The sequence below is a fragment of the Stenella coeruleoalba genome, assembly GCF_951394435.1.
Source record: "Stenella coeruleoalba genome assembly, chromosome: 19".
NCBI lineage: Eukaryota > Metazoa > Chordata > Mammalia > Artiodactyla > Delphinidae > Stenella > Stenella coeruleoalba.
Genome location: NC_137165.1, coordinates 30,324,713 through 30,338,893, shown reverse-complemented (window position 1 = coordinate 30,338,893; position 14,181 = coordinate 30,324,713). Strand labels below are relative to the sequence as shown.

The window sequence follows — 14,181 nt, the reverse complement described above, 5'->3', positions numbered from 1 at the left end:
TCATCTTTTAGTATACAAGAAAAGAGTCAGTCTGGACTTCAGAGGTCAATTTCAAAAGTGAGTGTCTGGCAGGGAGTCAGGACATTAAGGGCTGTTTTTTCTCCTTAGGAAAGCATTACCGGGATTTCCCTGGCGGCACAGTCACTAAGAATCCGCCTGCCAATGCAAGGGACACGGGTTCGTGCCCTGGTCTGGGAAGATCCCACATGGAGCAACTAAGCCCGTGCGCCACAACTACTGAGCCTGCACTCTAGAGCCCACGAGCCACAACTACTGAAGCCCACGTGCCTAGAGCCCGTGCTCCGCAACAAGAGAAGCCACCGCAGTGAGAAGCCCGCGCACCGCAACGAAGAGTAGCCCCCGCTCGCCGCAACTAGAGAAAGCCCGCGTGCAGCAATGAAGACGCAATGCAGCCAAAAATAAATAAATAAAATAAGTAAATTTATTAAAAGAAAAAGAAAAGAGTGTCTTCTATCATATAGCTTCAGCTACATCGCACAGGCACCGTTTTAATAAATAAACTAATTACGCAAATTATGAAGACCTTAAACTTCGGCCAGCTGCTTTTGGGGATAGAGATGCTGTATGAGCTTCTTGGGAGAAGCCAAGCTCAGTCTTGCTGCCTTGAGGTGAGACTGCAGAAGGCTGCTCCCTCCAGCCACAGGGCCCACCACGGCGCCCTTCCAGCCTGGTAACTCCCGATGGGCAGAGCCGCCCTGGGAGAGGGAGGACTTTCTTTGTCCAGGGAGCCTGCTGGGGATGGCGCTCTCTGAGATTCACAGAACAGGAGACTGCCTCGGAGCTGTTGTTCCTCTCCAAAGCCATTAGCACTGCACTTAATAAGCAACTGCTAACAGTCCGGAGAGGAGTCATCCATCACACTGATCTTTATTTTTCTCTCTGTATCCTGTTCCTTCGCCTCTGGCAATGTTCCGGAGCAAACAGGCCTGCTGGGTAATGGAAGCCACTGGGAGTGAGAAGGCCTGTCCCCAGGTCTCTCCTCTGTACTCGCCAGAAACCACTCCCTCTCCAGCTGACCCTCACCAGGCCACCTGATAAGCTTCAAAGACATCCAGCTCATTTTCCACTGGGCCCCCAACCACCCAGCTCTCCCCTGACGCGCCAGACTTGGAGGGACCTGGCTGTGCAGGCCCTGAGGTCAGAGGGAGGCAGCACATCTGAGGCTCCCCTGGAATGAGCTCCTGGGGGGCTCCCTACCCCCATGAGGAGGTGAGTGAGAGATGTATTTCAGCAACCAGCATCGCCGCCATCCACTGTCTCAAACAGGGCGGATACAGGGAGAGTCCTCCAGCCCCCTCGCTCTCAGCCAGCGTCCCCCCAACCACCCACCAAAGAGCAAATCAGAAAGGATAGCACCTTGTTGCTTCTTCCCTCCCTGCCCACCTCCAGCCCCACTCTGGGATCAATACCTCATGCTCAATTCAAGATCTTATCTGAGTTCTGCAAGGGTAAAGCGACAAACTTTTCCCCAATGATTAAATCCTTTGATGATCAGTCCAATATTTTTCAGCCCACCTCTAAGGACGTTTAGAGAGCAAATGCAATGACTCTGAAAAGGCTGGAAAGCCACCATTCTCTCTGTCCTTGGGCACAGAGGGTCTCAGAGAAGGCGCGAAATGAAGCGATGGGCGGGGCCAAGGAAGGCCCTAGCTGCTACCAGTAGCTCAGCTCCCCAGCTGGCTGTAGGAACCTGCTGTGCGGCTTCCCAAAACTCCACATGCCTTAGTTTCTCCATCTGAAAAATGGAGGCACCTTGTAGTCCGGCAAGAGGATAGGTGTGGAGAAGGACTAGTAATAAGGAGGGGCTCAAGTCCTTAAGATCGCCGGCTCTCCTGCTTTAAACCACTGCCTAGCCCCGTGCTCGCAGAGCGGCTAAGAACACAGGCTCGGGGTTGGACAGGGTGGGTTTACGTCTAAGTTCTGCTCGGACCAGTGTGCCACTCTGGGCAGCTCAGTTCATAAAGATTCCACAGTACGTGCTAAGCACCTGGTATAGGGGTGCTCAGAAAGTGGCTGTTTCTACCAGGAGCGCTAACACAACCTGGTTAACACAGAACCCTGTACCACTATGGTGTGCACTCTGAGGGGGCGGGGGGGTCAGACCCCCCTTCGGGAATGAAGGTCATCTTCCCCAGCCGCTGGGAGTGCTGCTGGATGACGGCCCCAGCTGTTGGTCCCCTCCAGGACTTCCCCGGTACAAGCCCAAGATGACACCTGCTTCCCAGGTGGGCTGCCTCCTATGACTGATCAACATACGGGGATGACTGGGGCAGCCGAAGGACCACCCTCTCTTCAAACTCCCCAGGGCATCGCAGGTCGTCACCTCCGTCTGCCCAGTCCCCGTGAAGAGCATCCCCAATGAACCTCCTGCAGACCCAGCCCCATCTCAGGGACCCCTACCGGAGACAACTGCTCCCCCTCCGCTAGTTAGAGAAAGGAAACAATCTGGAACCTACTTCCAGTTAAAAAGCTAAAAGCCAGAAGCATACTTTAGGTCCTGGAGCTCAGCGGTCCCAGTTCATGTATTTTCCAGAGGCAGAGCCTGAGGGGTTCAGAGAGCTTAGGAAAAGTGCCCCTGGCTAGACGCAAAGGGGCAGCAGAAGCTGGAAGGCGGTCCCTCTAAGGACGAAGGTGGGAAGACGCCACACTTCTGTGAGAGTCAGATGCTGAACGACCTTCCTGCTTCCAGGACGGAGGATGCACCTCCCTGGAGGGCTCACTGTCTGCCGGACTCTCCCCTGGGCTCTTTCCCACGGTGCTACCGAGGTCCGAGTGCAGATGTAAAGTGGGAAGAAACACAGGCTGGCGCTTCCGTGAACAGGAGCAGTGAACTGAGGGCCACCCTTGTGCCTACGGGACCAGCGGGGACAGGGCAGGAGGCGGCCACCGTGGGGCAGGAAGTGGAAAAGCTGCCCCGACCCCTGGCTCCTAATGGCAAGTGTGGCCTGACTCCCAGAAGGCCAGGCCCCGTGCCACGGAGTTTTCCCTGACAGCAGTGGTCGCAGCTCAGGGGCACACAGGTGGTTTTCAAAATGCCTGGGGCAGAGGACAAGTCACCGCCCAGGCTGCCCAACGGGGCTGGGTTAGAAGGTGACGGAAAGCACTAAGCAAGTACCCTGACGACACGGAGGGGTTAATGGTCTGGGCCTCTTTAAGCAGAGAGCTGGCGGCAGTGCCAGCCAGAGAGGTGTCCTCAGCTCCTGCTCCAGCAGCACTTTCCTCTTGATAAGATAATGGAAAACAGGAAGCCGAGGAGGTGAAGGAAAGGTTGGGGCAAGGTGGCTGCAGGAGGACTTTACTTTCCTGTGCTTATCTCCTGATCCCAAGTGCACATTCCATCAGGCCAGGGCTGTGAGGCCTGCTGGCTCCACATCTAGGATTTGTGCTTCTCTCGTGATATGTTCTTTCTTTAGAGAAAATTCTTTCCTCCCCTAATGCTCTGGATCGCTGAAGTATTACCCCGGCTTCAGCACCCCGTCCAGAGAGAAACTCCCCCTCAGCTGTTTGGAGAGGCTGGAAAGCATGCATGGGCCAAAGCCCCCGCCGACACAGGTGGGACAGCGGGACCAGATTTCTGTACAGGAGCAAACGGGCAGCAGGTGTCAGGTCCTTCCCGTTGAAACCTCTGGGCACACGGTCCTCCTGCCTTCTCTTCCCCGCCCCACCAGCATCAGGCCGGCCACAGGCTGCATCCATTCAGGCCGGCTTCCTGGACGGGCGGTCTGAGCTGTCACATACACCCCGCGCTCAGAAGGGCTCCACTCTTGGTTGAATGCTCTGCTGTCATCTTGAAATTCTGGATAGTTTTTGAATAAGAGGCCCTGCCTTTCATCTTGTTGTTGATTCCATGAATTATGTAAGGGGTCCTGCACTGACCACAGGAATCTTAAAGGCGGGCAGGGCAGAAGGATGCGGGGCAGGCCCTGCCTTGGCTGGGGGAGGGGGCCGCGCCGTGCACGCACCAGGGGCTCTGCCCGCCCTCCATCCTGCCATCGCCACCGGGAGTCCTGACTTGGGGGAGTGAGCGACCACGTTCCTGAAGCTACTCTGAGTGCTGGGCCACAGGTGACCTCCCTTAGGCTCCCAACAGGAAACACTTCCCTCACCCAGTCACAGAGGGACCCCCACCCCATCACTGTGCCCAGTGCCCTTGGAGAAGGGGAAGAGGCTTCAACCACGGCAGGAGGCATCTGCGTTAGAAACAGGGGAGCACTTTCCCTGGCGCCTCCTCTGCAGTGTGTCTGGGCCTGACGTCCTGAGTGTGAATCCAGCTCTGTCAGTTACCAGCCGAGTGACCTGACACGGAGGGTGAGCCGCCCCCTCAGGTCCCTCAGATGACGAACCTCTTTCCCGGCTCAGCTGAGAGGGTTCAATGAGATGATCTGTCATCTCTCCCAACACAGGGCCTGACACAGAACAAGAGACCAAAACTACCTTTTTCACTGATATTCAAAAAAGAATGACAACAATACTGCCTAGAGGCCGCTGAGGAATCTTCCAGGACTATGAATTCTAACACTGAGCACCAGTGCCACGTTCAGATGCACCTCGCCCATCCTGAAAATAAAAGGCCGAAAACACCCTTCTCAACAAACCTGCTGCACGTGGAGACCACAAAGAGCAGAATTTGAGGGCTTCCCTGGTGGCGCAGTGGTTGAGAGTCCGCCTGCTGATGCAGGGGACACGGGTTCGTGCCCTGGTCTGGGAAGATCCCACATGGCGCGGAGCGGCTGGGCCCATGAGCCATGGCCGCTGAGCCTGCGCATCCGGAGCCTGTGCTCCGCAACGGGAGAGGACACAACAATGAGAGGCCCCAACAGTGAGAGGCCTGCGTACCGCAAAAAAAAAAAAAAAAAAAAAAAAGAGCAGAATTTGTAATCAGCCGTCCTAGGTGTGAGTCCCTTCTCTGATCCTGGATGTAAGGCACCTCCTCTGAGATGTGGTTACCTCATCCACAAAATGGAGGTGATGGTAATAATAATAATACCTAACATTTATGCACAGTTGATGTGCTTGGCACTACGCTCTCCAAACAATCCTATAAGGAGGTACCCATATTATCTCCATTTTGCAGATGAATAAACTGAGGCATAAAGAACTTAAGTGATTTTCCCTCCGGGGGCTGCTGTGAAGATCAAGGTAGAAGATGCGTGTGGAAGCAGTGCTGGGAAAACCATAAAGATCGACGCAATGCTGACGACGATCAAGGGTCGTCAAGAAACGCCCGTCACCGGCACCACCTTCCTCTCACTCCGGAGCGTTGCAGAAGCAAAGGCAATCATTCCACACCTGTAAGCTCTTCTTTTCTCTCCTTGCCTCCCCCTAACTCCTCATCCTCTACCCCATCCCCATCCCTTCCCCAACATATAACACCCCTGAGGCCCCAGTTTTCTATTTTCCCTTTTAAGGATGCTGTAGGTGGATGCATGAGATGCTTGGTTCCCCAGGCACACTCAGGACAGCCCCTCCTTCTCCCACCCTTGAAAGCATCGCTTCCCACCCACTCCTTCCTCCCTTTCACTCAGCCTGCCTGCTCAGAACAGGGAGACAGGCAGTCAGCACTGGGTAACTGCTTCTAATCACAGGGGACAGCAAGAATGTAAACAACACAAGAAACATCTAAATACCATCCAAGTGGCAAGGAAACACTGATCGCTGGCCCCTTCTCTCTAGAACACTGCTTCCTGCCACCCCCCCTTCAGAAACTCTGTTCATTAATGCCCCGTGAATAGGAACCCCAGAAACCAGGAGCTTCCGGAGAACGGAACGCTAAACCATAACTTTTGATGCTGCTTCCTCTGGGGAGGATTTTCTAGAGTCATCCAATGATGAGAATCAGAGGCCCCTTTGAGAATCTATTCAAAGCTAGGGAGCCTCTCCCAAGAGAAACATAAAACATCCCGTGTGTCATTTCAGGGCTTCTTAGACCCCAGGATGAAACCCATTTTCCAAAACATGGACAGGACAGTAAGCACAGGAGAAAATACAAGGAAGTGCAGATGTCCTCCAAGCATCCAAGAGGCACAAAAGGGCATTCCAGGTCTGCACCCATTGTATACGTCGAACAGCGAACAAACCTAGGATGAGGCTTTTTTTTTTTTTTTTTGGGCTCTTTAGATTGACAGTGTGCTTCTCAACGCCCCCCCCGCTTCAATGCAAATTGAGAACTCAACTGAGTAACGGCTGTGAATGATTTCCACTTAGTGCTGTGGTTCAGCAAGGACTAAGAAAGCAAGGATTGGAAAAGTGTAGCAGAACACGTGTTGGGCGTGGCTGCACAATTAAATGACGGTTCCCAAGCCAAAAGGAAATGGTGTTTTAACTGTCCAGCATCAACCCTCCACACTACCGTGGCCCCTCTCTTAATAGAGATCCACAACACACGTCACCTCCACCTGCCTGATTTTGGAACAGTCACTGTATCTTTTGTCTGCAGGACTGGGGGTGAGAAGAGATGGAGGCAGGAGAGGATGAAGGGGCAACCTCCCCACACTGGGGTTCTTACCTCTGTGCCTGTTGGTCGTCTTATCAAACATCAGCATTGCATCCTCCACCTGCAAAACAAATACAAAATAGAGTCTCTGCTTTAGGAATTTTAACAAAATACACAAAACATTATATATTGGGGGGGGGGTGGCAGTTTCCATTATAGAAGTCACGTTGCTTGTTAAAACCTATTTGAGGGCTTCCCTGGTGGCGCAGTGGTTGAGAGTCCGCCTGCCGATGCAGGGGACGCGGGTTCGTGTCCCGGTCCGGGAAGATCCCACATGCCGCGGAGCGGCTGGGCCCGTGAGCCATGGCCGCTGAGCCTGCGCGTCCGGAGCCTGTGCTCCGCAACGGGAGAGGCCACAACAGGGAGAGATCCGTGTACCGCAAAAAAAAAAAAAAAAAAAAAAAAATCAAAGAGAGGAAAATACCAAAGGCATCCTCTGTCTCTCTTCCTCGTCCCTTCCTCTGTCCCCCCAAGCACCCTGCAACCCTTTTAGTCATTTCTGGAGAGTCAGGATCCACACTCAAGTCCCACACGGACCTCAAGAAACTCACACTTATGAAACCAGGTTTGGCTTTGAATTCCACTCTTTTTACTTATGATCCAATCCTTTATTTGCTCCACAAAAGACACATCTTTAGTGCAGGTGCTGTCCTAAACCAATCAGCCATTCACTTGCAGACTGTACCTCATTTGGCCAGGCGAGTAGCCTGGTCTCCTCATTCATTTTGTGCCCAAAGTTGGCAGTAAAAATACAATCCAACCACATGGCTGTGGGTGGACAGAACTGTTAGCCAGAGGGCTCCGTGCTTGGAGCAATTTCAACGTGCGTGTGTGCGTGTGTGTGCGGTGCGAAGGACCAAGCACTGTTCACTGGAGCTCAAAGGCTCAGAAAGGAGCTTGGGGGCCTGAGCTAAGCCAGCTGAGAAAAAGAACCATCGGCTATTCATTCCTTACTCCTCCCAGATGACAGTCTCCGATGGAGGGGAAGACACTGGGCAAAGCAATAAGACCAGGTTTAAAATGGTGCCTCCGGACAAGTCAAATCTATTTTTCTAGACGCCCATCAAGTATAACGGATAGAGCAAAGCCAAGGCGAGAACGGAAGAAGGCGCAGGCAAGCCAGACACAAACCTCCAAGGGACTGGCCTAGCTTACACATCCCTTCTGGAGTCAGGGCCCCTGGTGTTGCTAAGCAACCGGGCCTGAGCAAGCAGGCTCCTGGGGCCTTCCCCTTCTGGTCCCCATTTCTGTAGTCAGTTACTGGGAGGGAAACGGCCTTGCACGGTGACTGTTCCCCCAGCAAGGAGCTGTCCTCTCTCTCCCAGGAGCCAGGCTTAGGGGAGTAGGGGATGCTAGTTTGGAGAGGGGGTGCCTTCACCAGACCCCTCCCCGGCCAGGCAGGATTGATGAGTCCCCAAGGCACCTGCTGAGGCCAAACACACCATAGCCAGCTGCCTCCCGTGCACCCCTCAAGCGAAACCACCAGAAGATCAACCGGTTTGTTTCTACAAAGGGCCGTCACGTTTGAGCATACAGCATCGCAGACTCCGACCCGGGGCCTCGAGGAGGATTCCACTGCCTGGGGTGCGGGTGGGTGGTGGGTGAAGCCTGCTGGGTGTCGTGCAGGTAAACATGACATCCGTTTCACACCCACTGCCATATTTTCTAAGATGTTTGCCAAGTCCTTATTTTGAGCTGAAAATGCCTAACAGTAAGAAAAACAGCCCCCCTTCTGTGTTGGCCATGTTTGGGTACTGAAACTCAGATCCCCTTAGGAGATAAATAGTTTGAATTAAGAAAAAGTATTTTCAACGCCCCTCCTTTCCATCGTGCGTAATTGGGTCCCTCTTCTCCTTCCTACTTTTGGATGTTTTCTGATGCTGCCCTGCTAATATTTGCTCCACCCTGATGAGTGAGGAGGAGGCTCTGTGTATGTTTTTTGGGGGCAACCATGGTCGTAAAGAATAGAGCTCTTGGGCTTCCCCAGTGGCGCAGTGGTTGAGAGTCTGCCTGCCGATGCAGGGGACACGGGTTCGTGCCCCGGTCCGGGAGGATCCCACATGCCGCGGAGCGGCTGGGCCCGTGAGCCATGGCCGCTGAGCCTGCGCGTACAGAGCCTGTGCTCCGCAACGGGAGAGGCCACAACAGTGAGAGGCCCGCGTATCGCAAAAAAAAAAAAAAAAAAAAAAAAGAATAGAGCTCTTTCCTCTATGGTCCAGTGTACAATGGACCTCACAAAGACCTCCTGAATAGATACGGCGTCGGAGCGCAAGAAAAATTCTATTAACACTTTACAAAATAGAACGTCTAAGAAGTAGCTAGAGAGGAAAGAGAAAGGGGAAAAAAATCAATATGGATAAGTCCCGGTGCTTGGGGGAAGAAAACTTTTCACGATCGCAAAACACTTATTAATTCAGAGAAGCCATCAATGCGATGGAAATCTGGCAGAACAGCAAGAGCTGAAACTGGAAGAATCCGAATATACAAAGACTGAATAGAACGAAAACCACGGCCTCACATACGGGGCTGTTTCTCACGGTTCTATGTGAATTAAACAGAAGAGGCTTGTGTGAGCCTCCATCGTAGGGATGCGAGGGATACGGGCAAGACGGCTGGTACTCAGCCCCGGAGACAGCAAACTGGTAACTCTGCCCGTCTCTCTCTCTCTCACACACACAGACACACACAGACACACAGACACACAGACACAGACACACAGACACACAGACACACACACACACACAGACAGACAGACACACACACACACACACACACACACACACACACACACAATTAGTTGGCTGTGCCGAGTTCAGCCTGCAGGCCAGGCCTCGTTCACGGAGCTAAAGAGTTAGGGGGCTGGACACAGGCGTTTCTCTGACTTCGGGGAGAAAACACCGCTAACCCTGGTGAAATGCTGCTTCAAAGGCGCTGGTATTTATTTTGTGTTGACAGTGCCCTCACCAGCCATACAGATTTCTTTGTACCAGAGGTGGGGGCCCACAGGCCTAGTGGTCCTGGGGGGTCTCCAGAGCGAGGGGGCAAGAAGGGGAGGAGGTGTCTGAACCTGAGCACACTTTGTCCCACGTCTTGGCACCTGCCCGGTCTGTCTGGGGAGGAGGAGGAGCCTGTTCCAACCTTGAGATCTGCCTTCTAATAAAGTTAGGTATAAAAGTCAGGTGTAAAGGCAGGTATAAAATGCAGCCCTGGCATCCTCAGTGGTGTACCCTTGCAAATGACAAAGCAGGGCAAGTGACTTTAAGTGAGCTGGTTGGGGGTGCCCCCGTTGGTGTCCAACACCAGGAGGCCCTGAGCCTGTAATCCTGACTATTGCAAGGCTCAGAGTACATCGTGACCTCCTCAGAGGTGCCCCACGCACGCCCCGCGTCTGAGAGTCAGTAGTGAGAGCCACACTGTTAGTTTCCATGGCCCACGGGGGTTAGGCAGGGTGTCTCAAACCTCCTCCCTGCCAGAATCACTTGGAGCACTTGTTAAAACACAGATCCCCTGGGCCTCAGCCCCAGGGTGTCTGATTCAGGAAGCAGCGTCTGCATTTCGAACAAGCTCCTGGTCGCTGCTGATGCAGCTGCTGGCCTAAGGACCCTACCTCCCATGTGCTGCTCTGAGGGGCAGAAACAAGAACAAAAGCTAAAGACACTGGACAGAGCTGCTTCTCCCTCTTTACACCCATTCAGTGCTCAATACATGAACCAAATTACTCTTCCAGAGGCAACCGAGACACGTCAGGGTGATGAACAGTTCTCCCCCGCTTTGTTCCCTGTCTCTCAGACACTTACACTCCAAGATCCTGAAAATGACAGCAGCAGAACCCATGACAGAAAAGATGACAAGAAGAGGGACTTCTTAGTGGCAACCAAGCTGTCCCTGCACCCAATGCAGGAAAAATTCAGATTCTAAAAGAGAAATTCAGATTCTACTAGGATGACAGAAACTTCCCTTCCAACAAACTCCAGCTAATGGCTACATCAGTCAGTCGGCTCAGTTGTGATTAGAAAATCTAATCAATTAACTTTACTTTTATGTGACATGTATTTATTAACTATGCACTACTTGCCAAGCATCAGCCTAAGTTCCAAATAAGAGGCGAATTATATAGGTCCATAGTATATGGATTGCATTAATGACCCCATACCCCTTACCCTGTAATTTTGCAGTTCCTCTCAAAAAAGGCAGTCTACCTCCCCACCTTTGTATCTGGACTTGACTTCTTATGGTCGATAAAAAAGGTGGAGAGAATGAATGGTATGCCTGTTTTGGGCCCAGCCTCATGAGGGTCTGTGTGTTTCGCCTTGTTCTCTCTTGCACCTCTGCCGTCACCATGAGAAGGGCATGGCCAGGCTGGCCTGCTGGAGGATGAGAAACACGTGGAGCAGGGCCAAGTCCCCTCAGTTGCCCCAACTGAGGCCAGCCTAGATGGGCGAACAGCTGGTCAACCCCAAAACATGTAAGTGAACCCCGCCAAGATCGGCAGAACCGCTCCCAGTGGACTTTCGACTGCAGACTCGTGAAATAAACAGCTATCGTCTGCCGCTGAGGTTTTGTGGTTGTTTGTTACATGGCATTCTTGTGGAAACAGGTGACTCATACATGGTCCCTGCTCTCAAAAAAAAAAAAAAAGCTTTTAGTCTATAAGCAGATACACAGTCTCAAATAATACTAGACAGTGAAGAAAGGCAAGAAAATGGGTAGAAGGAGGTGAAAGGCGGAATGTCAGCTGAGTATTAAACTATCGTCCACCTTCCTAGTGGAATACAGGTTGTAGGATGTGAAGGGACCGTCTCTGAATCTCACCTCAGCAGCGAGGTTGGAGACCGAGATGCTGGAAGTGCCGAGAGAAATTGGCAACATGTTCCTCCCTAAATGAGCACCAGGAAAATCTGCAATCTTAGCACTCAAGTCAGTGGGTGATGCCTCTCTAATCCTAATTCATTTAATGAATGAGCGAACCCTCTTTATAACGAGTCTAAAGATTTACTGTGAGCCCGACCTTCCTGCTGGGTGATTGTAGAAGTAGGCAGAAGATGTGGACCACATCCAGAGGTGAGACCTTAGCCATCTCATGGCAGACAGTGTGGCACAAAGCATGGACAGGATCCAGGTTCCAATCCCAGCTCCATGAGGAGCTCACTGAGGGGAAGTCACCTCCTTTCTTGGTCCTTAGTTTCTCATCTGTGAACGGAGGGAACTGTATGGGATGGTCACCTAGGATCCATCAGTAGAGATTCTGCCTAGAATGCTGAAACGGACCACAGAACCCGCTGGGACCCCATCCAGGAGCATCAAATTCACCACCGGTCCTTCGCAAATTCTCTGTGACTGAGGATGTTCCAGAGCTTTGCTGTGGCTGGCCAACACACCCTCAGAAATGTCCTGCCCCTCTTGGGATACAAATACACCCCCCACACACACCACAGGTATCAAGAACAAAGCAGGAAAATGCACTTCAAATGATCCTTAAATTATCTGGTCAGACACAAGGCGGGAGAGGAAAAGGAAAAGAAGAAACGCAGCTCTCCAAACTCCCCCAGAACAAATGCCTTTCAATTTCACTTCCTGCTCCCACTCAAATACTTCAAGCGTTAGTTTAAATAAACGCCCATAAATGCGATACCGTGACACTACAGTGCGCAGGGTTGAACAGGCCTGCTGATGCTCTATAAACTCAAGGCACTAAAGTCATAAGAGTGGACTGAGTCTCGTATACGAGGCAGGACGGCCCAGAACAGAGAAGCCTGGGATCCCCACTGGAGACGGAGGCTGCCTTATTCCGGGGATTGTTTCTGCACATAGGGCGGCACTGCTCTCCACTCCTCCTCCAACCAGCCTGCACAAAACCAAACTCCGCTCCTGCCCTAGAGCTTGGTAAGGGCGTCTAGCTTATTGGAATGAAACTTCTCAGCATGCTTCAGCCTTGCAGAGGGTAAGGACAGTCTATCTTTAATCACTGCCCAAAAGGAAGAATGGAGGAGAAAAGGGAACAGGCAGGAAAATCCCATTCGTTGAAATCTAGATCGGTAGTTTTCAACCTTGACTGCTCACCAGAACCACCTGAGGAACTTAAAAAAAAATCCCTGCTGCTGAGGCCACACGCTGACCAGTGAAATCAGCGCTCAGGAGCGGGTCCCGGGGATACGGCAGAGGAGTGTTTAAAGCGCCCCCAGGGATTCCGGGGTACAGCCAAGGCTGAGAACCACGGATCTAAATGGCTAAATCCAGCTGAGCTGAGCCTTCATCGCAGTGTATGTGTGGAGACGGGCCCTAAATAAAAGGGGCTTTACCTGCACCTTCAGCTGCCCGAAGACTGGCTGTTTGTCCCCCGCCAGATCCGCAGACCCTCTGCCACAGGTGGCTTTTGGGGGCCTCTCCTCACCTTGTCTTGGTCTTAGGAAAAGAGAGCCAAAGTTCTGTTCTGGAAGGAGCTGAGAAGGGCCAAAAACTGAACCCAGGACTTGAAGAAACCTAAAGAAATCACTGGGTTTTTTTCGCGACCATCAATATTTTCACATGTATTACTGCTTCGGTCCTCACGACAACCCCAGAAGACAGGGATTATTACAAATTCTCCGAGCCTCAGTTTCCTCCCTCGTGGTTCTGGAGATGGGGGGGACTGGGCCCCCAGGACTCAGCGGCTGGTCTTCTCAGTCCAAATCTCAGCTGGCCAGCCCCGCCTGCCTGCCGGGGCTCAGGTTCTGGTACACCTGGCTGCAGGCACCCGAGCCCCTCAGCGCCCCATCTCTGTGCACTTAGGAGTAGGAGAGGGAAGGGCCCCCTGGAAGGGCCGCAGCGACAGCGGCGCTGAGTGGTTTTGCAGCTGCTGCCACTAGGCACTTCTTCCTTCATTCCAAGGCTCAAAAATGTCTAGTTTGCACCCACCTGAAAGCTTGTCTATTTTAACTCACGTCCGTGCCTTAATTAAGTAACACGACAGACAGTCTGCTTAGTTTCTCTTTTTTGGTTGTAAAATAGACATAAAATTTGCCGTTTTAACCACTTTTTGATAAACAATTCAGTGGCATTAAGTACATTTCCTCAACTCTTCATAGGAGGCGTCTAAGTCTAACTATGGCCAGAATGTTCAATCCCCAGTTGGCAAGACTCTTCTTTACTGGCCCTATTTTTTCTACTCTTTACTGGCCCTATTTTTTTACTCTTTTTTAATTCTTGTGGGGTCATTTCATTTCCCCATTTAACTTAAACAAAACAGAAACGCAAACCCTGGTGTTCATCAGAGAGCAGTTGTGAATTTATAAAATAGATACTTGCCAGAGGGTGTAGGATCAACTCCACTCTGAAGATTCAGATATTTTTACTTACATAAAGGCAGGCAAAACCTCCTACTCAGGGATGCTGATTCCACACGTAAATATCAGACTCTAGGCTATGAAATGTCTGTTCCCTCCGAAATAATGATTACTGTAATAGCTACCATTTACTGGAGCTTAATAGGCAATTTGCAAAAGCTCATTTAGTTATCATAATAGCTCTGAGGTAGCTATTATCACACCCATTATATAGGTAAGGAAATTGTGGCTCATTGCAATTAAGTGACTTGCCTAGGATCACACATGCAGCAAATGATGGAGCTGGGATTTAAAACCAGATGCATCCCTACATCTTTCTACTGGTCTCCCTTAACCGTGTTCTAT

General features: G+C 51.7%; 1 protein-coding gene across 4 annotated transcripts in view; it reads right to left on the bottom strand.

Annotated features, from left to right (window-relative positions):
- Positions 1-14,181, bottom strand: part of MSI2 (musashi RNA binding protein 2) — a 388,646-nt gene that overhangs the window by 132,743 nt on the left and 241,722 nt on the right. For all 4 annotated transcript variants that reach the window (XM_079903644.1, XM_079903645.1, XM_079903646.1 and 1 more), the window contains exon 7: positions 6,527-6,575. In XM_079903644.1, the coding sequence (XP_079759770.1) occupies positions 6,527-6,575 (49 nt within the window). The remainder of the gene's footprint in view (positions 1-6,526; positions 6,576-14,181) is intronic.